This window comes from Maylandia zebra, linkage group LG8, assembly GCF_041146795.1.
Source record: "Maylandia zebra isolate NMK-2024a linkage group LG8, Mzebra_GT3a, whole genome shotgun sequence".
In the NCBI taxonomy this organism is placed as follows: Eukaryota; Metazoa; Chordata; class Actinopteri; order Cichliformes; family Cichlidae; genus Maylandia; species Maylandia zebra.
In genome coordinates this window covers 2,681,085-2,704,464 of record NC_135174.1, presented here as the reverse complement: position 1 = coordinate 2,704,464, position 23,380 = coordinate 2,681,085, and the positions used below count along the sequence as shown (strand labels likewise).

At 40.5% G+C, this 23,380-nt stretch overlaps 1 protein-coding gene across 2 annotated transcripts in view; it reads right to left on the bottom strand.

Annotated features, from left to right (window-relative positions):
• The window catches only part of fmn2b (formin 2b), a 62,422-nt gene extending 39,555 nt beyond the window's left edge, over positions 1 to 22,867 (bottom strand). Inside the window, exons 1-8 of one of the 2 annotated variants that reach the window (XR_013099764.1) lie at positions 20,925 to 22,867; positions 18,752 to 19,002; positions 15,890 to 16,068; positions 14,256 to 14,406; positions 10,564 to 10,613; positions 7,730 to 8,745; positions 7,059 to 7,203; positions 1,424 to 1,511 (exon numbers count right to left, since the gene is read on the bottom strand). Coding sequence is in view for 1 of the 2 variants with exons in the window: in XM_004570385.3 (XP_004570442.2) it covers positions 1,424 to 1,511; positions 7,059 to 7,203; positions 7,730 to 8,745; positions 10,564 to 10,613; positions 14,256 to 14,406; positions 15,890 to 16,068; positions 18,752 to 19,002; positions 20,925 to 22,525 (3,481 nt within the window). In the remaining variant the exon portion in view is untranslated. The remainder of the gene's footprint in view (positions 1 to 1,423; positions 1,512 to 7,058; positions 7,204 to 7,729; positions 8,746 to 10,563; positions 10,614 to 14,255; positions 14,407 to 15,889; positions 16,069 to 18,751; positions 19,003 to 20,924) is intronic. The other variant, XM_004570385.3, reaches the window with a different exon arrangement.
• Positions 22,868 to 23,380: the final 513 nt, after the last annotated feature.

Below are 23,380 nucleotides of genomic sequence, written 5' to 3'. Positions count from 1 at the left end.
ACCACCATGCCACCGTGCTGCTATCTTTAAAAATTATTCACAAAAATTATTTAATATGAAGGCAATAGGCAGAGTGTTACAGGCATAGCCCTAAAGGATGTAGCCTCATGGGTAGTGTAGTCCATGCTGCAGGGAGAATGGCCTGCCATACCCGTTATGTGTCTGTGAGCGTGAGGGAGGGAGAAAAAGGAGAGTCAAAAAGTACGAGTTGTCACCGAGCAGAAACGGGAGATGGAAGCATGTATATATATATATATATATATATATACATACATACACAAAGTTGACCCAGACAACAAAGTAAAGCTAGTTTTCAGCTATGAGCCTGACATGGAGGTCCCTTTACTACAGTTTGGAGCCGCGGACCTGTTTTATATACGCGTGGAAGAGTTTTCTATACGAGATCGCTGCAAAAAGTGCAGCCTTACCTAATGTCCACCTACTGTTGCTCATTTTATATTAAGATTTAAAAATCTAGTCGGTATTGGTATGGCGAGTAACTTTCAGTAATAGTAATAAATCACACAGCAATAGTACATTCATGTAATTGTAAAAAGCATGATAATATATTAAGAAATCCAAAGTATTCAGAATATGTTACTCTCATTGAGTAACTTAACAGAATATGTTACAAAATACATTTTGGGGCATGTATTCTGTAATCTGTAGTGGAATACATTTTAAAAGTAACCTTCCCAACACTGCTGATCACTCCATTCAAAACTTGACAAGTTGAGGAAAAAACTCAAACTCCCAAGAACTTAAATAATGCCCAGGAAATTTTTAAACAACTAATTATTAACTAAAGATGTATTTCCTGCATTTTCAAAATTCACATTTACAAATGTGGCCATTTCACTATTAAACATATTTACTTAGGGATCAATAAAGTATGCTGATTCTGATTATCATTATTGTGCATGAAATAAATTAACAAATGGCATGAACATTTTTACTACCAAGTACAAGTTTTAGAGAAGCTTGCACCTTTGTGTGACTGTTTTCTGAGAGAGAAAAGTAAAGTAGGCTCTTTTTACCTTACAATATAAAGTGCCTTGAAGCAACTGTTGTTGTGAAATGAACTGAATTAAACCAGATGCTTCTGAACTCATTTGAAAAACCACCTGCTGTATTTGACATAGATTGCCATGTTTGAAAAAAAAAACAACAAAAAACTAGCAACTAAATTGAAGCACGTTGAGCCTAAGAAGTAAAAAAGGCTAAAAGAAAACTGTTCCTGCTACCTGATGCCTGGAAAGGTTATCTGGAAAATCATTTAAAACCTGCATACCACACTAAAAAAATTTTCTAGATTGTTTTCTAAATCTAAATTGTTATAGGAATTAGACAGTAAATGAACCCAATATACAATGGCTAATTGCATTATTTGAATTAACACTGCCCAATCAACTGTGGAACTCACCATGGTGGATATCTTTCATGTCAAGGTGCAGAGATGACATGAGGATTCCTACAGCCTGAGAACGCTTATTGTTTAGGAGCTTAACAACCTAAAACAAAAATAAAACAGGAAAATCAGACAGGTTAGATGCTTTCATAGGAAGTGGAGTGTAACGTAATGTACTATATCTATACTATATAATCTAAGAATAAATTGAAAGAATTATTAAAAGCTCCAGAAGAGAAGGCGTTTGGAAAGGGAGGGGGATGAGTGTGTATGAGTGTGTATGAGTGTATGTGTATGCATGTGTGTGTCCTGAGTTTAGGTGAGAGAGTGTCCTTCGCCCTGCCAGGCTAAGTAAACAGTCTTCCAGCCAACCCAGGTGGCCTTGCATAGGGGAGGAACAGTCTAAACACTGTCTGTTCTCAGGGTGACAATTTGTTTTGTTTGCCTTGAGACCACAGCTGGCGCCGATATACAGGGTGGGCCATTGCTATGGATACACCGTAATAAAATGGGAATGGTAGGTGATATTAAAGTCCTGTTTGTGGCACATTAGTATATGTGAGGGGGCAAACTCCTCAAGATGGGCGGTGACCATGGTGGCCATTTAGAAGTCAGCCATCTTGGATACAACTTTTGTTTCGTTAATAGGAAGAGGGCCATGTGACACATCAAACTTATTGGTAATGTCACAAGAAAAACAATGGTGTGCTTGGTTTCAACGTAACTTTATTCTTTCATGACTTATTTACAAGTTTCTGACCACTTATAAAATGTGTTCAATGTGCTGCCCATTGTGTTGGATTGTCAATGCAACCCTCTTCTCCCACTCTTCACACACTGATAGCAACACCGCAGGAGAAATGCCAGCACAGGCATCCAGTATCTGTAGTTTCAGGTGCTGCACATCTCGTATCTTCACACCATAGACAATTGCCTTCAGATGACCCCAAAGATAAAAGTCTAAGGGGGTCAGATCGGGAGACCTTAGGGGCCATTCAACTGGCCCACGACGACCAATCCACTTTCCAGGAAACTGTTCATCTAGGAATGCTCGGACCTGGCACCCATAATGTGGTGGTGCACCATCTTGCTGGAAAAACTCAGGGAACGTGCCAGCTTCAGCGCATAAAGAGGGAAACACATCATCATGTAGCAATTTCAAATATCCAGTGGCCTTGAGGTTCCCATTGATGAAGAATGGACCCACTATCGTTGTACCCCATAAACAGTTTTGGAGGGATCCATTTAATGTGGGTTAGTGTCAGACCAATAGCGGTGGTTTTGTTTGTTAACGTCACCATTCACATAAAAGTTTGCCTCATCACTGAACAAAATCTTCTGCCTGAACTGAGGGTCCTGTTCCAATTTTTGTTTTGCCATTCTGCAAATTCTGTGCGCCGATCTGGGTCATCCTCGTTGAGATGCTGCAGTAGCTGGAGTTTGTAAGGGTGCCATTTGTGAGTAGCTAATATCCGCCAAAGGGATGTTCGACTAATGCCACTCTCCAGTGACATGCGGTGAGTGCTACGCTGTGGGCTCTTGCTGAATGAAGCTAGGACAGCCACTGATGTTTCTTCATCAGTGACAGTTTTCTTGCGTCCACATTTTGGCAAATCCAACACTGAACCAGTTTCACGAAACTTAGCAAGCAGTTTGCTAACTGTAGCATGGAAGATGGGTGGTCTCGTAGGGTTACTGCGTTCACCAGATATCAACACAATTTCGATCCGCTCCTCACGTGTTAACCTCTTCGACATGTCAATGGCTGTGAACAAAGAGAAACTTGTAAATAAGTCATGAAAGAATAAAGTTACGTTGAAACCAAGCACACCATTGTTTTTCTTGTGACATTACCAATAAGTTTGATGTGTCACATGGCCCTCTTCCTATTGAAAAAACAAAAGTTGTATCCAAGATGGCCAACTTCTAAATGGCCACCATGGTCACCACCCATCTTGAGGAGTTTGCCCCCTCACATATACTAATGTGCCACAAACAGGACTTTAATATCACCAACCATTCCCATGTTATTACGGTGTATCCATATAAATGGCCCACCCTGTAGTAGCCACATGAAATGATGGTGGTATTCCTTTATTGCGAACAACTGCATGTCAATTTCACAGTCGATCAAGCAGTCCGACACTGGTCTCTCAATCTCCCGTTGGAGAGCCGTGAGCTTCTCCGAGATGTTATCCATTTTTTGCTCAGAGATCTTAGTCTGAGTGCTCACGCTAGCCTCAAGCTTCTCCAAGATCTTATCCGGGCTGCGTTTAATGAGCCCATTTTGAGAAGTCACGACTCGTCCGATCGCTTCAGTCACAGCGGGCAGCCTTGTGGGCTTTTGAACAGCCCATTCCGCTTTCTTTAATCTTCGATAAGCCAGGGCCAAGCCAGCTCCAATCAGCAAGAACCCTGTTATCATGATTCCGAAAAGGTAGATGTCTTCAATGTCCTCGATTGACAGTCCCGCCAGGCACACGTCCCTCCAGTTATGCCACCGGCCCATCGTGTATCAGGCAGGGGACATCCCTCCAGGACACTCAGGCTCACCCGAGCCCCGGCTTCTCGTTGAGAAGAGTGTGTCAATTGCATTCAGGGACCAGTTGATCAAATCCATAATTCCTCTTTTAGGTTTTAGAGAACAGACTGTGAGAGTGTTTCAGGGCAACAGTAGAAAAGTAGGTGAGGCTAGACAAGGACACGAGAAGCCGGGAAAGGGAGAGGAGGAGAAAAGTGTGACCGCCTTCATCGAGAGACAGAGAAAGAGGGACTTCTGGATGTCAGCCACTTCCTCTATCTGCAGCTCAGACGTCACCCAGACAAGGTCTGCATCAGGTGTTGAGGAACCAGGACATACTGATGAAAAGTGGAACAAGACAGCATAAGTGGGCAAGAGATGAAAATAGTGTACTGTTGGAATATCATCATGACTCCCACCCGAGGTTGGGTACCAAGCCCCAAGTGCAATGGAATAAGGATCAATGAGTGCAAGAAGAACTGACCTGAAAGATAAGATCCCTACCCTGCTGGGATAATAAGCTGGCCAAAGGAGGAGATAGAATCCACTGACATTAAGACAAAGAAGCTCCTGACCATGCTTGGAGGGTTTCACCCCAAGTCCAGCACCCTGAGGCTGTATGTTAAGTAGAAGGAAGGAGGCTGGGGACTAGTGAGGGTCAGCACCACGGTCCAGGATGAAACAAAGAACACGAGTACATCAGGAAGATGGCCACAACCAACCACGTGCTCAGTGAATACCTTAGGCAGCAGAAACCCAAGAAAGAAGATGAGCAAGAGGAGGAACCATCAATGAAGGACAGGCCCCTGCATGGTATGTACCACCGGCAGTCGCTGACATCCAGAACCAGTGGCTGGACTGAAAGAAAGCACAGAGGCACTAACCATGGCAGCACAGGAACAAGCTCTAAGTAAAAGATCCATAAAGGCTGGGGTCCATCACACCAGGCAAGATACCAGGTGCATGCTGTGGAAATAAGCCCCTGAGAGAATCCAGCAGATAACAACAGCAGGGGACAGTAGAATGTCATAACCAAGTGACTGGCACAAATTACACATGGCCACACTGAATATGGCCTGCAAGTACTAAGGTCAAAATGGGACACGGGACAAAATCACCAAGCTAAGAAACTGTGAGTGTGTGTGTGTCTAAAAACGATGTGCCGGGAGTCTGCTGTTCTCGCCGGCTCTAGTGACCCTTGACCTCCCAGCTAGCTATCGAGCTGGTGGGTAACAGACGTCTCCGAAAACGTTGGAGCACTTTTGCAAATATGTGATGTCTTGATAAACCAAACAGATATTTGAAGTTTGCACAGCTACATTCTCACCTGAAAATATGTTAAAGTTTATTTTGTGACCCAGAAACAGTAATAAGAGTAATATTAAAACTAAGTAGCTGCCACCATTGTTGGAAACTGGACTTGGCCAGGCTGCACTATGAATTCTGGGATAGGTTGGGCCACGAAGGATACACCCGACCCATCCTTCAAATCCAGGGAAAGGAAGGATGCATTTGTCGGCCACATTTGGAGCAACCTTCTAATTAGGACTGCCTTCGTTGCCTGGCTGTGACATAATCAGCCTTCAAATGTGGCCTCCGAAGGATGCAACCTAGGTTTTGGGACATAGCTGTTGTTTCAGAGTTTTACGTTAAGTGGTTAGGTTTGTTTACATTTGGCTTCCAGATGCTGCACAGATTCAGAATTTTTTTACCACCACTCAACACCACTGATCGGCACAATAGAATCTAGACTTTACTTTTGTATATTCTGTTCACTCTGTCAGCTGTTTAATGACTGCTGCTGATTTATGAAACATGCCCACATTATTCTGTGATAGTAACAGTTTAACGTGGGCAGCTGCCTGCTTAATATAATGTAACATTGCTGCAATATTCTCCACAAAACAAGCAAATATACTTTGTTTCCTTAGCTCACAGCTTCTGGACATTGTGTTTAACCTCAGATCGACTTATCTGAATAAAAATTGACAAATGGAAATGCCTTAAAAGGAGTTAAGTGTTAAGTCAGAATTTTTGTACTGTGTACCCTGCCTCCATCTGACAGCAGCACCCTGTTCTGCTTTAAGTGGAATTTATGGTCGGGCAGAGAGAGCATGTTTGCTCTCTGCTCCACTCCAGGGCCTGCCCATTTACCAGCAGTGAGCTCTGTTGTCAGACAGAGGCAGTGTACACGGTATGTTTTTCAGCTAATGACTGTGTGAAAGATAATATAGATATAAACATTTTCTACACTCATTGGTTGCAACCATTGTCCGTGAGCCAACCGCAAAGGGCAACAAAGTTATAACATCCAAAGAGCTGAAGTGAAAACAAGTGTTTAAAAAAAGAAAAGTGTGCACTCCAGCCAAGGTCTGTGCTTTTCATGATTTTTTTTTTTGAGCTTTCCCTGTTCCCAGTGAATTCTGCTATTGCTCCCCTTTCTATTCTGGCCCACTTGTCAACCAATCAAATTTTGGCTGTCGCATACATCATCCGATTCCAACTGTGGTTACTTTTTAGAAATAAAAGACAAAATTAGATTTTAGTACTTTAAAATAGTATTTTGTTAATACTGATACTTCAATATCTTGATGCTGAAATCTTAGTTGGGCCAACAGTGTAGTGACAACAAGAGCTGTGGACTATAATGTACATTAGGGGTTAAAGTGAGCCAAATATTGGATCTGGTGCATTTATGTTACATTATATCAAGGATAGCAGACATTAGTTTAAATTCAAGGTGATAATGCTGATCAGATTCAGTCACTTTGTTCTACCTTTTATAGTAGCTGATGGGGTGGAAATCAGCCATATAGCTCTCTGTTTAAAACCTAATGAATTCACTAGGCAACACAGGTCATTAAATCCCCTTACAAATATGTGACCTAACAGGATTTCTAAGATGTACAAATTGTAGAACACAGTGTAAACTATGAAGTGATAAGATAGTTTCAAATTTAGTGAAATACAATGTTTTTGTTGTTTTTTTAAAGATGCGTTTCAAAAACACTATAATATGGCTTAAGTGAGTTATTGCATGTTTCTGGATTATGTACGTTTAGATTCATCTGAAGACGAGGGAGCACGTTTTTCAGCTCAGAGGATTTAAAATGTAATTAAACACAACACCTGTTTAGCCTTGGATTTGGTTATGGTGTCAGACAGTGGCTGCTTCTTCTCCTTCACGGCTGTTTTCGAGAACAATTCCACAAACTCTTGAAAGTCTACGTTGGGCTCCTCAATTGTTTCCCACACAAGTGAAGATGACATGTCCCTGAGAAACACAAAACAGCACCACTTATTATGTCAATGAAGCACTTTGTTTGATGTGTTTTGAACAGTGAAATATAAAGCAAGAACATTGTTGTGAGCATTTTGATCATGAAATAGTGAGTCATGATCCGGGAATACAGAAGTTGTGCTTGATCACAGGCTTGGTCATGTAGTAACAGGGTTGTCACAATAACTTTGTTGATAGCATATGTGCAGTTGAAAATTAACTCTTTATACTATGTCAATATAGCGCATAGCTTTGGTCTTTTCATGAGTTGGCAATTAAAACACCATCATCATCATATTGTTGAGATAATGATGTCTAAGAATGTCTTTACCAGAATAAAAAAAAAACCCAAAACATAATGATAATGTATCATAATGATTTTTTCATCATTATAACACAGTTAGGCCCATAAGTATTTGGACAATTGACCATTTCTTTGTAATTCTGCCTGGGTATAGCAATCAACATTTATTAATGTCACAAAACATATGGACCTAAATGTACATGTTACTTTCTTTACTTCTTGGTGTGGAGCTGGATCCTGGTCCAATAGAGAGGCTTCATGGGTCTTGGTGGCTCTAACAAGGCCTTTCTGGGTGGTTTCTCTTGTGTCAGACCCAGAGAATATAAGCCCAGTGGCAGTGGAGGAGGCAGGGAGCCAAGAGCTCCTGGAAGAGCTGGGGGAACACAGATGTTTCCTGGTGGAGGTGGAGGAGGCGGAGGAGGAGGCACACAAGCTTGAGGTGGAGGTGGGCCTTTAACTCCTGGTAATGGAGGAGGAGGAGGAGGGGGAGGCACACAGGCTTCAGTTGGAGGTGGGCCTTTAACTCCTGGTAATGGAGGAGGAGGAGGGGGAGGAGGTGGAACCATGCCACGAGTAAGGGGTGGGACTAGGGCAGGAGGAGGAGGTGGAGGTGCAGCAAGACCATGAGGGAGAGGTGGAGGTAAGGGAGGAGGTGGGGGTGGAGCCAGACAACCAGGGAGAGGTGGAGGAACTCCTAAACCTGGTGGAAGAGGGGGTGGAGGAGGTGGAGGAGGTGGGACTATTTCTGGTAATGGTGGAGGAGGAGGTGCTACAGTCTGCCCTGAATAAGGAGGGCAGACTCCACTTTCACTTCCCCCTAGAAGTGGGGGTGGAGGAGCAGGAGGCTGTAGCTGACACGAACACAGGTACCCATCATGACTGGGGGGAGGCTCCAGGAATCTGTCGACTCTGTCTGGCTCACTACAAGGCACTTTGAACTTTGAACTGTCATCCATTGGTGATGTCTGCACAGACTTTGCCTCCAAGCCTCCAACAGAGAAGGCCTCAGTCTGAAGATGAGCATCGCACACACCCCTTAGTAGGTCCTCTTCTCCTCCACATTCCCTGTCTGTGGTGGAGGTGGTGACTTTCATACTGTCCTTGTCCACCAGAGGGGGCAGTCGCTCCAGCTCAGCAATCTTAGTCCTGAGATCTTCTATGGTTTGTTCCAGTTGCTGGATGACATTAACATGTTTTTCCTTCAGTTTTATTGAAGGAAAAACACATTCTTCCTGTAGAAAATGCAAAACCATAAATTATTCCAGAATTTAAAAAAAAAAAATCATTAGTAAAACTAAAATTAGTATGGATTTTCTTTCATATTTATTACATATAAAGTGAAATAGTTAATGACTTTTTTATTGTAATTTTTATTTAATTGTTGTTCATAGGCTTAAAATCGGGGTGACTGTAGCTCAGGAGGTAGAGCATGTCATTTATTGATCAAAAGGTTGGTGGTTCGATCACTGGCTGCCAAATATCCTTGGGCAAGGTACTAACCCCAGTTGCTCTCCGATGCATTCATCAGAGATTGAATGTGTATGAATGTTAGGTAAAAACATTGAAGAAAGTTAATGTGGCATGTTGTATAAAGTGCTTTGAGTGCTCCCGAAGAGTAGAAAACATGAATAAGTCCATTTACCTATTTTAAATCTGGCATATAGTGTATGAAAATCCAACATTTCAAATTATTAAAATAATTCCTACAGGCAATCAAAAAAGTATTTACTGTACGATGCAAAGTTTTTGTTTTATAAGCCACCATCAAAATTAAAACAAGAAAAGGTTTAAATGTTTAACTTATATGTAATGCATATAGAGGTTATTAAAGTTTACCTTTAGTATAACATTTTTTTAACACTTAAACAACTTATTACATAGTAAGATATAGGGGAAGCCAGGAATCGAACCACCAACCTTCCAATCAGTAGATGACCTGAGCTACAGCCACCCCAAGTGGACATGACTTTGATTTTTACTGCACTAAAGAACGAGAGATGGTAAAGTTGAAAGGGCATCCAGCACAGAAACAGCAGCTACACAGAGAGCATTTTAACAGTAAGCTGGCCAGAGGGCAAGTTAATGCCAAGCTTCTTTTTTTAAACAAGGTTTTAGTGAAATATCTTTGTGAGAGCATCAAAGACATTATTCTAATATGCATTTCATTTTGGATATGTGTATATAAGCCCCAGATATTTGGATAACCTGGGCATATTTTTGCCGTCTGGTATTTGAAATTTTTTTCTCTTCATGAAGTTAAGTTTGTTATTGTGTGGGCTTCACTGCATATTTTTTGCCCCATTAATATCCCATTATTATCACCTCCATTTCCTCTGACAAGTACATTTTCAAAATGGACTTTGAAGTACTTGATGTACTTGTCAATTAAATTTAATTCCATAGCGTTTTTCCATTCTTCATGTCTTGTGAAAAAACGTTCTTAATTATGAAAAAACAGAAGTCTGCGTTGCTGAATTTGAACTCTTTTAACTGTTCAAATGATTTAATGCTTTTATTGTCATGAAACTGGTATAATGTATTGTTTGAACATGGTTATCGAACCCCATTTAGTTAATTATGTCTTAGTCAATCACTTATTAACATGATCAAGTAAACCATGATTAACTAAACAGGGTTTAGATAATTTATGTCTCTCACACTGCACCACATTTAAAAAAACGTACAATCCAAATCTCTTTGCATGTGTTTCGTTGTACATATACAATGACAATAAAGGGTTATTCTATTCTATTCTATTCTATTCTATTCTATTCTATATGTGACAGTATATGCATTACATTATGACACTGTAAAACATTTACTTTTACGTACTTTGTGATGATCTTAATTGTGTGTTATTTTTTATATTATGACCATAGTAATGGCATTGATGTTTTTAAGCTCAAATTTGTAATGCTCTCTAAATTCTCTTAGAGCTGTTCTTGCATTACTTATAAACCAAAACTAATTTTGGATCATGTTGGAGTTGGAAAATCAAACAGCGTAGCCTTTAGTTCTTAATTTGAAAGAAAGAAAGAAAAGTGACTGACCTCTTTGTTTACATGTTGCTGCCTCAAACCCATGATATCTGCATGGAGCTCTGGACAAACAAACACACATAGGTCAGTGCAATACACAACAGAGGCAACCTAAGAACAAATGTGTCCAAATATCTATGGATCTAATTATATCTGTTTGAGTCAATCAGCTGCATGTTATTTATTTTTGTACAATAGTGATATAATACCAGTATTTTGTTTGTTTGTTAACTGCTTTTATTAGTTTTTATTTATATGTGCATTTTGGAGCATTTTCATTTAATCAGTTTGTCTTTCATTCAGTTTAGTTAAATTCTAATATTTTATTAGTCTGTTAATTGCCGCTAAGTACAAAGCAGTATCTGTTTCTGTGAATACAATTTGACAACGACGTTTGTTAGCGTTAAAACCTAAAAGTTTGAAAATGCAGTAAATCAAGAAACTTGTGCAGGACAACCAGAATACACCTGACAGCAACTCTGAATCCTTTTTTAATCATTGGATTTCATATTCTACAAGCATGTTTTGAGTTTTCAAACATTACAAACATTTTTCAGAATGACATTGCCTGAGCTCTTTTCCTGGCGTAACTCTTCAAGTTTCACCAAAGCAGGTCATCTGCCTCCATTTCTCGCCATCTCTAGTATTCTGTTTTGTTACACAAATCCTTCACATTTTCTTCATATCTTTTTTCACTATATCCATGAATCTTCTCTGTGATCTTTCTCTTTTCCTTCTGCTTGACAGCTCCATATTTATACATATGCATTTATGCATCCTTTATCTAGTATATTCAGTACTCCTCTTCTGCACATGTCCAACCCATCTCAGCCTTGCCTCTCTAACTTTGTCTTCAAAGCACTAAACTTGGTCCCTCTCATTCACACACATGCAGTCTGTCTTGCTTCTAGTGATTCTCATTCCTCTTCTCTCCAGAGCATTTTCCCACCTCTCCACGCTCTCTTACACCTGCTCTCAAATCTCACTACAGATCACAAGTAAGTAAAGTTTATTTTTATTAAGTGTTTTTCCGTATACAGGCAATCACAAAACGCTGTACACAAAGGCTAAAATAACCAAAATGTTTGGCACCAAAATACACAATATAGACAATACAAAAGTTTAAGATTAAAAAATTGTCAATCAACAGAAGGCTTGTTTAAACAGATTTTTTTGACTGCTCTTTAAAAGATTCCACAGAGTCAACCAAACGTAGCTGTGGTGGTAGACTGTTCCACAGCCTCCACACACTGATGATCCCCTTTTGTCTTCAGTCATGTTCGGGGAACAAACTCTGTGAGCAGAGACAACAAGCAGCTTGGCCATAAATGGGGCTTGGCCATTTAGTGATCTGTATGTTCAAACAAGGATTTGAAAACACATTCTAAAATCTATTGAGAGCCAATGTAAAGAATATAAAATAGAAATAATGTGAGCACTCTTGCTAGAAGGTGTAAGCAGTCTGGCCGCTGCATTTTGTATAGCTTGGAGGCGAGAAAGAGATGATTTGTCCAAATAAACAGGGCGTTACCATAATTTAAACACAACACAAATGCATGAATAATTTTTTTCCAGTTCAGCTGAGGAGACCATTTTTCACAGTTTAGAAATTTTTCTTAAATAAAAGAAACAGGAACGAGACAGAGATTTGACATGTGAGTCAAGGCCCTGAGAAGAATCTAATATTACTCCAAGATCTCGAATGTTTGGCTTAGCAGAAGGACAGAAAGAAGCAAGAACCTGACTGGTTTTAGAATGTAGTTCAAGAGGAGCTGTGATCATGGTCTCAGTCTTGCTTGTGTTTAAAACAAGGTAACTGCTAGAAAGCCCAGTAGAAACCTGAGTTAAGCACTGGACTAGGTTGGAAAACCTATCCAGCTGATGAGGCTTAAAGGAGACACGCAGCTGAATGCCATCGGCATAGAAATTATAAGAAATGTCACTAAAAGATTGAATAAAGCCAGCTAAAGGAAGCATGTAGAAAGAAAATAATGATGGACCCAAAACTGAACCCTGTGGAACCCCGCAGGTTAAGGGGGCAATGTCAGAGGAGAAGCTGTCAGTCCTAGCAGAAAAGGTCCTGTCTGATAAGAAGGAAAAAAAAACAGTCTAAGGCACAGCCAGTTATACCCGCCAAAATCTTCAGCCTGTTAAGTAGCTGATCGATGGTATCGAAGGCTGAGATTCCCTGCATCAGAAGCCATTAATAGATCATTATAGACCCTTAAGAGAGCAGTCTCAGTGGAGTGCTGCTTTTGAAAGTCAGACTGAAAAGGGTAAGCAGTCTGTAATCTGCATAGTAAGGACCTGAACTGATTTTCTGCAATTTATTCTAGTAATTTGCTTATAAATGGTCATTTTAAATAGGCCGATAATAGTAGAGCTGGGATCTAGATTCTGTTTTTTCAATAGAGGAGTTACCTCGGCATGTTTAATATGTCTAAGGAGCATCATGAGGATTTCATTTTACCTACAGTATTACTGTAATTAAGTCATTGAGTCTGATTGGAGAAAAAGAAGTAAATGACCCAGACACCAAGGGCCATCTTCATAAGGGAAGGCACTTAAGGAGAATTTGGATCTCGAGTCCATCACCTTATTTACAAAGTGATTGAGAAATGTGTCTTGATGCATTCTCAGTCATCCAGGTAAGTAAATCTCCAAAAGTTGATCCTGTTCATCTGGACGTTTCTCCCACTGAAAACGCTACGTCCAGATGAACAGAATCAACTTTTGGAGACTGAGAAAAGTATCATCAGAAAGTAACACAGCATGCTGAGATGGAGGAGAAACAATACTATTAATAGTCTCAAATAGTACTTGGATTATTCTTATGATGATTTATACGTTTATTGAAATAAGAGGATCTAGCCTCTTTCACTGACTCATTATATAAGTGAAGAAGTTCTTTGAAGTGTTCACGATGAACAATCAGACCAGTGGACCAGTGAATAAACACAGTGGACCAGACGGTCTGCTTTTCGGCAGGAACGTCAAAGACCACAAGTTTGATCATTTAACCAAGGTGTGCAGGAACTAACAGAGCAATGCCTAGTTTTGAAAGGAGCAACCTGACTGAGAATGACTAGTTATTGGTCAGTAAAAGAGTTAAGAAGGAGCTTGACATTGTCAGAAGAAGTTTTACAATTAAAAAGGGAAGAAAACTTAGAAATCATAGCGTCATCAATAAAGTGCCTGCGCTCAACAAAACCTTGGGGAAGAGACTCAAATGTCCAACCTCACATACTTTTCTGCCACTCTTGGCTTACATCATATTCTTACATCATAATCATCTTCTGAGTAATAGCTTTTGTGAAGCAAAAAGCCAGAAATGAATAAACACGAAGAAAGTGTAAAATGTTTATATGCATTTTTATATAAGCGAGATGACAAGATTGGTATCTTTCACATGTTTGTGTGTTAGCCTACCAAATCATAAAGATTGTAAAACAATCAAAAGTGTAAAGCTTACTTCGCAAAAAGTAAGAGTAAGAGTTTTTAAAAATTGTAATATACAGAATTCAATCCAGCTGTAACAAAAGGGTTAGTTTGTTTCAGTGTTTGGTATAACCTTATGGTAATAATGTGTTTTTGTTTGTTTATATAGAGCCAGGACCACAGAATAAACACTGTATCAGTTTTAGGGCATGCACAAACCACCAACAAGAACTACAGATTAGACTACAGAGCAGTGCTATTCTTACCTGATTGTGCAGATTGAAGTCCATTCCTGTTATCTCCACCTGGTTTGGCTTGAGGCCAAGGGCCTTTAATCTGAATTGGTTGTTTCCCCTCACAGAGATCCAAAGAGTGTGGTGGCTGGTTGACAGCTGCCCATGTGTAAAGCTGGTCGTGCTAAGTAAACATATTTTTTTTAAAAAACAGTTACAGTTGCACTTATCCTCATTTCACAAATAAATCTCCACATTTGGAAATGTCAATCATAAATACTCGTTTTTAGAGAGCTGTGCAACTCCAGTCCTGTGTACAAAGTCCAGTCAAACAGCAGTCACAGTTACAGCTTAGAAATCACAAAATTTGTTTTCCTTTTCTTGTTCATGAGTTGATCCTGTGTGGAACACTTAGTACCTTTGTGCATTATGCTTTCTGTTTATTCTTAAAACATGTTTGCTTGTTCATATTAAAGCCAGTATTACTGGTGACCCTAATTGTAAGGACAACAACAAGTCCAGCTTAACTAACTCATCATTTGCTATATAGTATACTTAGTACAGACAGTACAGTTTTCTTAAAAATCACAAATTTTACACGCTCTTCAGTACCATTTCATTAAAAGTAACGTTTTGCAGCTGTTTTCATTGAGTTTGACCATTTCTATGCCAGAAGTCAGTGCAGCTGGATGAACTTTGTCTCTGTTTTTAATCAGCGAAAATCACTGAGCACAGACGATTCAAACAAGAGGCTGTTCTTCATTTCTTTCGCATTCCCTTTGATACAGTTAAAAAATATTCAGGTTGAATAAACAACAGTGGCACAGTCTCTATGCTATTCATCAAATATGCAGGTGCATCAGGTTGCCTTTGTACTTGTTAATGTTGTTGGCATCAGCTACACAATGGACCTAGAGCGAGCACAACAGAGCCAGCAGTGCACGGGCAGGAATGCATTTCTTACTTGGAAATTCCGACACCACTTAAAGAAGCAAGGAATGGGCGGAATCTGACCCTTCAATGCAAACTCTGTTTGCCAGCAACCAAGCTGCTCTTAAAAGAACCCAACCTTAACAAACATCTGGAAGTAATTTCTTTTTAAAAACTAACGTTAGCCTACTGCAAATACCTTGTTTTAGTTGTGGTAGCTACCTGGGTTATGTGTCACTTCAGTGTCTTCCATGTACTATTGCTGTGTGATTTATTACTATTACTGAAGGCTACTCACCACCGAGCTAACACTGTTAGCTGGCGTTACCTGAGGTTAGTTCATAGACTGCAGACCGTTAGACTTGATGAATAGCATTAACAACCTGCTAGCTGCAAATTGTCATGTGCAGTTCAGTAATAGTAATAAATCACACAGCAATAGTACATTCATGTGAGAAGCATGACAATATATTAAGCAATCCAAAGTATTCAGAATACGTTACTCTCATTGGGTAACCCAACAGAATACGTTACAAACTACATTTTGGGGCATTTATTCTGTGATATGTAGTGGAATACAAGTTTAAAGTAACCTTCCCAACATTGTCTATCATTTAATATAATGATAGTGCCAACATATGCCCTTTTTCATCTGAAATAGCCTCCCATAAAATATGACAATGAAAATAATTCACTGCTAACATGAGAAGATAGGGGTGTGGTGTAAAACTACATACATCGAACTTGGGTGATGCGGTGGAGGTGATGTGGGTAGTGCTTCCCCCCAGCTGTTCTCTGAAGCAGTCTGTGAATGGCAGCAGGAGGCCCATTGCTAAGATCCTAGAGCAGAGCCTCTCAGCCTCCTCTGGCTCATCCGCTTGCTGTTGCAAGAACAGCTTCTCCAGAAGAGTTCGACCTGGACATCAGGGAGAAAACAGAAAAACAGAATTTTTTGTGGGACGTACAATGGCACAAAGATTCGTATCAGGCTACCATAATGTGCACTGGCTACCTACTCCTTCTAATCCTTAGGATGGGCGAAAGGCAGAGATGGATCAAAAGGGATATTTTAACTGAAACTGTTCACTGATCAATTGTGTACAACTCCCGGCAAAAATCGCCATATTTGTCGGATGGTCTTTCAGTTTTGTTTTGTTTTGTTTTTTTACTTTATTTTTGTTATATAGCAGAATATTTAGATTTTTGTGACGTGTACCTCACAAACTTTTGTATATAACAGGATATTTTTAAAATGGTTTAAAATGGAGCACTGTAACAAAAAATAATTTCCCCCAGGGATCAATAAAGTATTCTGATTCTGATTCTGATTCTGATTTTCCAGATTAAGTCGAAGAAAAATATGTATTCACTTACTGTTCAGCAAAAAAGTGGAATTATCATTTTAAAAAATCACAATTATTATGATACCTTTTCCACCTCCTGGCTCAGCTTTTTCACTAATAAAACCAACCTGGTTCCACGTTTCTCAGCTAGTAGCTGACATCAGCTTTGCTGCGTGGAGCTTTGTCATGGAGTCTTCACTTCACCTTCTTTAAAAAGATATGTGTTTTTTAAAGAAGTGGTTTGACACTCTCATCGACAAAATCTATTATTATCCTGAAAAATGACATCATCATCACCAAACCCATGTTCTGAATTTACTGATGTGATGACAGCATAATTTTGACTAGCGCATATTTGTGACTCAACAATGGCACTCAGCAGTCTACTTTTCCTTTGAATTTTTTGAATGTCAATAGAATTTTATTCAGTGTAATTCGTACAGATCTGTCACAAACACTGACATCTCTGTCTACACATTTTTGTTTGGATGGTTTGTGGGGTTGTTTGTGGACTTTCTATTTTCTTTGAGTTTTCTCTCCTGGTGCTTTGAGATCTTCCATCTAGCCAAACATTTTCCTTTTACAATGTCTGTTGTTTGTTTCCATCCATCCTTTGATATTCTTCTGTTTACACAATTAAGGGTTGTGGGAAACTGGACAGCTCACCAGTCTGTCACAAACATGTTTTGTATTGTGAACCAGAATGACGTTTTTCACATTTTAGTATGAGGCTGCCATATTAAAGCAAAGTACCTTCATGTACCACAACTGCTACAGCACCTTACTGAGGTTACTGAGACATTACCCACTATGTCCAATGGTCCTGAGTCGTTGCCCAGATGCTGCTGATGTTTTGGACTTTGTAGTTTTTTGATTCATTGCTGAGTTTTTACCTTTTTTTACCATATATTTTCCTTAGTGCAGTTAGTCTTGTTTTCACTTTCTGGTTGTGATTAGTTTATTTCTTGTTCTGTCTTTATTTGTGAGTTATCCTATATTAAGTTGTGTCTGTGTTTCCCTGTTTGGTTATCACATATCACTCCCTGTTTTATTTGGATAGTTATTTTTACCTTTTGCCTTGCTTTTAGTTTTACTTCACCCTTGTCTCGTCTTCTGATTCAGTGTGTCTTGTTTTCTCTAGCTGTTTCCACTGCCTTATAGAGGTGGGAATCACCAGATACCCCATCATCTGATAAGATACAATACCACTGCATTACAATCAGTGTATTACAATAACATGTGTAAATGATAAATGGCCTGCATTTGTATAGCGCTTTTCTAGTCATTAAGGACCCCAAAGCGCTTTACACTACATTCAGTCATCTACACATTCACACACAGGTGATGGCAGCTACATTGTAGCCACAGCCACCCTGGGGCGCACTGACAGAGGCGAGGCTGCCGGACACTGGCACCACCGGGCCCTCTGACCACCACCAGTAGGCAAACATGGGGTTAGTATCTTGCCCAAGGATATTTGGCATGCAGCTAGGAGGCAGCCTGGGATCAAACCACTGACCTTCTGATTAGTGGCTGACCTGCTCTGCCACCTGAGCTACAGCCATGTATTGTGGGATATCACCTATTATGTCTTCACAGTTAAGCATTCTCAATATCAGTTTTATCCAATAATATAAAGTGGCATGCCAGCACTGTCAGTAAAGCCTGAATAAATGTTGTTAGAATATGAAGTCAGTCTGCTCTCCAAAAGTTGATCCTGTTCATCTGGACGTAGCGTTTTGGGGAAACCTGCAGTCAGCTGAGACTGAAGAAGTCACCTGGACGAGTGATGAAACGTTTCTCCCACAAAACGCTACGTCCAGATGAACACAATCAACTTTTGGAGATTTACTTTCCTGGATGATTGAGAATGCATCAAGATCTGATTTGCCAGTCATGAGATGTATTTATCTCAGAACTGCCACTGAAAATTTGGTTATGATTTGCCTGTCAGATTTGATCCAAATGTAGCCCAATAAGGAGTCTGTTTGCTTCATAATATTGCCATAAAGTTCCCAGTTGCATCAGCAGCACCTCACTAGCACAAGCAGCAAGCAGAGCCATCTGGCCTTTACTGATGTCAAACAGCTTGACAGAAGTTCATATAGAGTTTTTTTTAAACTCTTTAAATATTCCCAGAGTGATATAGGGACCTGATATAGGATCTTGCATATAGTATTAACCCTTTTGACTAAGTAACAAGTTAAATAATTCCTGCTTACACCCACACATGTCCACACACTGTTTAATACTCACCTGTAAAGACATCCTGAAAACCACAAGTAGATACTTGTCCACATGAAAATCTTCTCGTTCCACAGATGGGCTGGCTGCCTCCTCCTGTGTGGCCCCCCAAATATTCTCCTGAGCTCAGTAAGCCACCTCCATCTTCCTCCTTGCCTCTCAATCGCCTGTCTAGTTCCTCTGTCCAGTCAGCTGAGCGACTCAAAGGGCTAGCAAGGCTTCTGGAGCGTTTTCTGCGCACCTGCCAACCTTCAGCCATCATCCTGTAACATTTATGTTCCCGGTTAGCTTAGCTTTGCAAGTGCATTTCTTGCAATGTGTTTACAGTTAGTTTTACTTTTCCACAGTTTTCTGATTTCTTCCATTTTAGGCAAACTGACAGAGCCTTCATCCTCTCCATAGATAAAGTGCTCAACTAAACATTAAAACGCATGTTTACGGCTTAGTACAAAAGCGTTTAGCCTCTGTGGACCATTTCCTTCTTGTAGACACAGTGAGATCATCCAAAATATCACAGAAAGATGATTTGCATCCAATAATCAGTGAACACATTAAACTACTGTATTACTTCACAATCGTTTGTTGAGAAAAATGTTATTACAGAAACACTCAGATGTTTGTGTAATAATGTAATGTTCATCTTGAGTTTAGCCATGAGTTCAGGAATTGACATGAAATTCTTACATATGTCAGTAACAACTCATCCAATCTATACATGTAAAGAGAAATCAAACCATAGAGTTCCATAAATTATCTGCAATACTGAAAAATGACCCAAAGAAAAACTATTAAATACATGAACAAAGAGAGTGTGGAAAAAGGCACAGAAGGTTACATTACACCAGCTAAACTCTATGAGTGATTAAAAAGCAAGTCTGCCACTTAGTGCAAATTAATACGAGTGAGTTAGATCCAGACTAGACAGTGGAGTGAAAAGAATCATCATAAGAGTTCTCCAAGTGCCAAGCATCACTTGTGGAGCGCTAAGGTGCAATTGTTTTAGAAAACAATAAGCAATGCACTCAACTGCCATGACAGGCATTGCTCACCATGCAAGACTCAATTACTGAAGAAAAAGCATGTTTAAGCACATTTAAAGTTTGCTTAACAACATTTAGACGAGTGGAATACTGGGAGAACTCTTTAGATGCCATAATACACAACATGTTTGAGGGTCAAATATGCTGCATATCACCCCAAAAAACCACCAACAGTGAAGTTTGGAGGGGGGAACATCATGGTGTGGGGCTGTTTTTCAGCATACCACACTGGCACGTTTCATATAATTAAGGAAGGATGAATGGAAATATGTACCAAGATATTCTTGACCAAAACCTGTTGCCATCTACCAGGATAATGAAGATGAAATGAGGGTGCACATTTCAACAAGACAGAGAAGAAAACAAGAAAACCAAACGTTTCAGAGAAAGAAAAGAAAATGGCTAGAATCCTGCTGACCTGAATCCAACTGAAAAGAACTAAAGCTCTGAGTTCATAGAAGGGTCCCATCGAGCACTCAAAATTTGAAGACTGTTTGTGTGGGCCGAAATCACACTTGAGCAATGAATTTCCTCCATGCAACTGTACAAAAGTCCTTGTTAGTGATGACAAAGTATTAAAACGTTTTCAGTGTGTTCAATACTTTTTTTCCTGAGTCATTTCTCATTATTATAAATACCCTAATTTATGCACAACTATGGTTTGATTTCATTGCATGTGTGAATTGGATGGGTTGTTACCAACATCTGGTGAGAATTTCATGTCAATAGCACCTTTAGAAATATATATTTTTTTAGAATACTGACGACGTATACAGTACTTATTTTAAACACTAAATACGTCCTTGATCTAGTGGTTTGCTTACAGTCTAGCAGATCTCTCATTATTAATGCCTTTTACTACAAGAAAATTGCTCAGTGCCACTTTGCCACAAACCTATGTTTCTAAAACAATGAAAATAACAGCGAAAATGTTGAGATTATTCTTGAAAATAAGAGAAATTATGAAAACGAAAAGAATATAGTCTGTTTTAATCCACGTGGGGCTAAGATTTGAGTTTTTTGTATGTGCTAAATAGGCTAATCTTGTTAGATGTTACGTTTTAAATTAGGTCTCATATGATCATTTTGACATTACAGTGCTTTAAAATTCTAGAACCAGTATCAGCCATGCAAACAACCAGTACCTGTGAAAGTTATGGTGAGCTCTGCGTGGGGAGAGGGGGCTATGAGATGGTGAGTGCCCTGGGGAACTGAGCTGTCTTGTAGTGGTTTTGATGTAGGACGGGAAGATGGGAGGGTAAGGTTTCACCACAGGACTAGAGCAGGTGGCGGGGTGGGCAGACTTGAGGAGGCGTTTGGCCAATGTGGGGCTCTCCTGAGGAAGTAGTGGGCTAAAGCAGGCGCTGCTCCTCCTAAACTGCTGGTTGGAGGGGGAAGCCTTGGTGCTGGTAGAGGGGCTGGGTTCAGAGTCAGCACTTAAGCAGTCCTCAAGAGACTCAGCGCTGGTACCTGAGCCTAAGTGAATCTCACCTTCTTCAAATACAGTTCTTGAACTCAGTCCCTCTAGTGGCTCAGGACTTCTATGGTTGTCGTCTGGCAGTGGAAGACTGAGATTAGCATCCATCTCAAGCTCCCTCACCTGCTCCTGCTGGGTTTCAGCACTTGCTCCCTCCTCTTCCCCTGTGATTTTCCCAGTGCTGTCAAATGTAAAATCGTGGAAACTGTTACCAACAGTTGTCATGGTCACCGGGCAGACTGTTGCCCCCCCTTCAGTAGCTATGGAAATATCTGTGTGAGGGCGCTGCTGAAGCAAAGCATGCTGGTCTTTTGTGCCTGTGGAAACACAAAGAGCAGCTTCTCTTTGCCCCTGCCCCTTTAGCTCCAGATGCCTGTCCTCATTCTTCTCAATAACCTCTGCGTTGAAGGGGCTATTCTGTGTGGGAAGTGGCTCGTTTTGCTTGACAGAGCCAATAATAGATCCTCCCTCCAGGAATGACAAGGCATCAGACCCCAGCTCTAATTCTGGGGTCAGGTCAAGCACCTCAGGAGGAGTTAATTTAACTACCCCATTACTCTGTTTCCTCCTATCCTTTCCTTCCCCCCAAATTAGATTCCTTCCCCCCCCTCCTTGTGTTTCCACAATTGAGGTAACCCCCCCATGCTGCTGTTGCTGGAGCCTTATAGCGAGCTGGATATCCGCAAGCAAATCCTCATGGTCAGCTGCTGAGTGGAAACTGTAGATATCAGTGTCTGATCCTGAGCTCCCTCCCTTCTGCCCTCCATCTTCTGCAGGAGAGTTTGCGGTCGATGCTTTCTGCTGCATCTCATGCTTCTCGTCTCTCTCATCTCCATCATCCCTTTTCCCCTGCTTCTTTCTCTTCTCAGGAAAGGCAGCCTCAGTGTCCGACTGCCCCAGCTCATCTGCAGACAGATCAGGTGTTTTTGTGCTGTCCAGCTCATCGTGCTGAGATGCTAAAACATCCTCTTTTGAGCCTTTCACTGATGAACACACGTCTCCTTTTCCTTTAAGGTTACCCTTTCGCTTCCGGATGGAGAAAACAGAAGACTTGGACTCTGATTTATTTTTATTTTTTAGTCCTGTGCCGTTCGTCACTCCCCTTCCTCCTGCACTGCCTGTTCCTTTACCTCCATGTTTACCATGGAGTTTCTTTCCTCCTTTTTTTACGTCCCCTCCTCCCTCTCTCCATCCTTCATCTAGCGATGGGTAGCTTCCGTTGCTTGATGCTGCTGCTGCTTTCTTTTGCTTTGTCTCTTGGTTACCCATGTTGATGGAGCAAGAAAGCTCGATGACTAGCTGCCGCTTCCTCAGGTCATGCCTAGAAGAGCTTCTAGGACAATATTTAGATGCTCAATTTCAAGCTTCTTGCCCAATTTGTGGATGCACGTCTGGTGAAGGAGGAGCCGCTGCTGCGGCTGCTGCTGCTATTGATGATTGTTCTTTTAAGCTCTCCTGTGTGACGATCTTCCTTGTTGTTTTCCGGTGACGAAGGCTCGCGTGGCAGTGATGTTGACACTGATGCAGAGTAGACATATGGCTCCCTCTTCTTCCACCCCTTTCTCACTCTGTGTTACCCTCCCCCTCATCTCCATCTGCTGAAAGGAATGACGCAGGCACTGTGTGCTCAGTAGAGTGCTTTTTTGTGAGGTAGACTGGGAGAAATGGAAAGACTGGGATGGAGGCACAAATCTTTCAGGACCTGGGAAGAATAAAGGTGCTGCTGGTAGCTCACACACTGTGCAGCTGGGGATAGGTTATAAGGGCCTTCATGTTGGTCTTTGAACTAAAAACCAACATGAAGGATAGATTTTTCTTAATAAAAAAAACAGTTATTAAAATATCTGTCAGAAATAGTCAAAGCTGAATAAGATTACAGTTTATAAGCTGAAATGGATCATATTCTGTGTGGTTCAGACCATATAAATATATTGTCTCATAGCAGTTAGCCCCACTAACTATAATGTCAATGTAAAAAAGAACTTGCAAATGAAAAGGAAGATTGTGTTTAAAATGTGTAGTGGCAGAAAAAAAGGTTCTTTCATTCAGTTGATGAGCTGAACTGAGACTTTTAACTTACTATAACAGAAAAACCTGAAAATAGAGACGACTCTGAAAGGACTT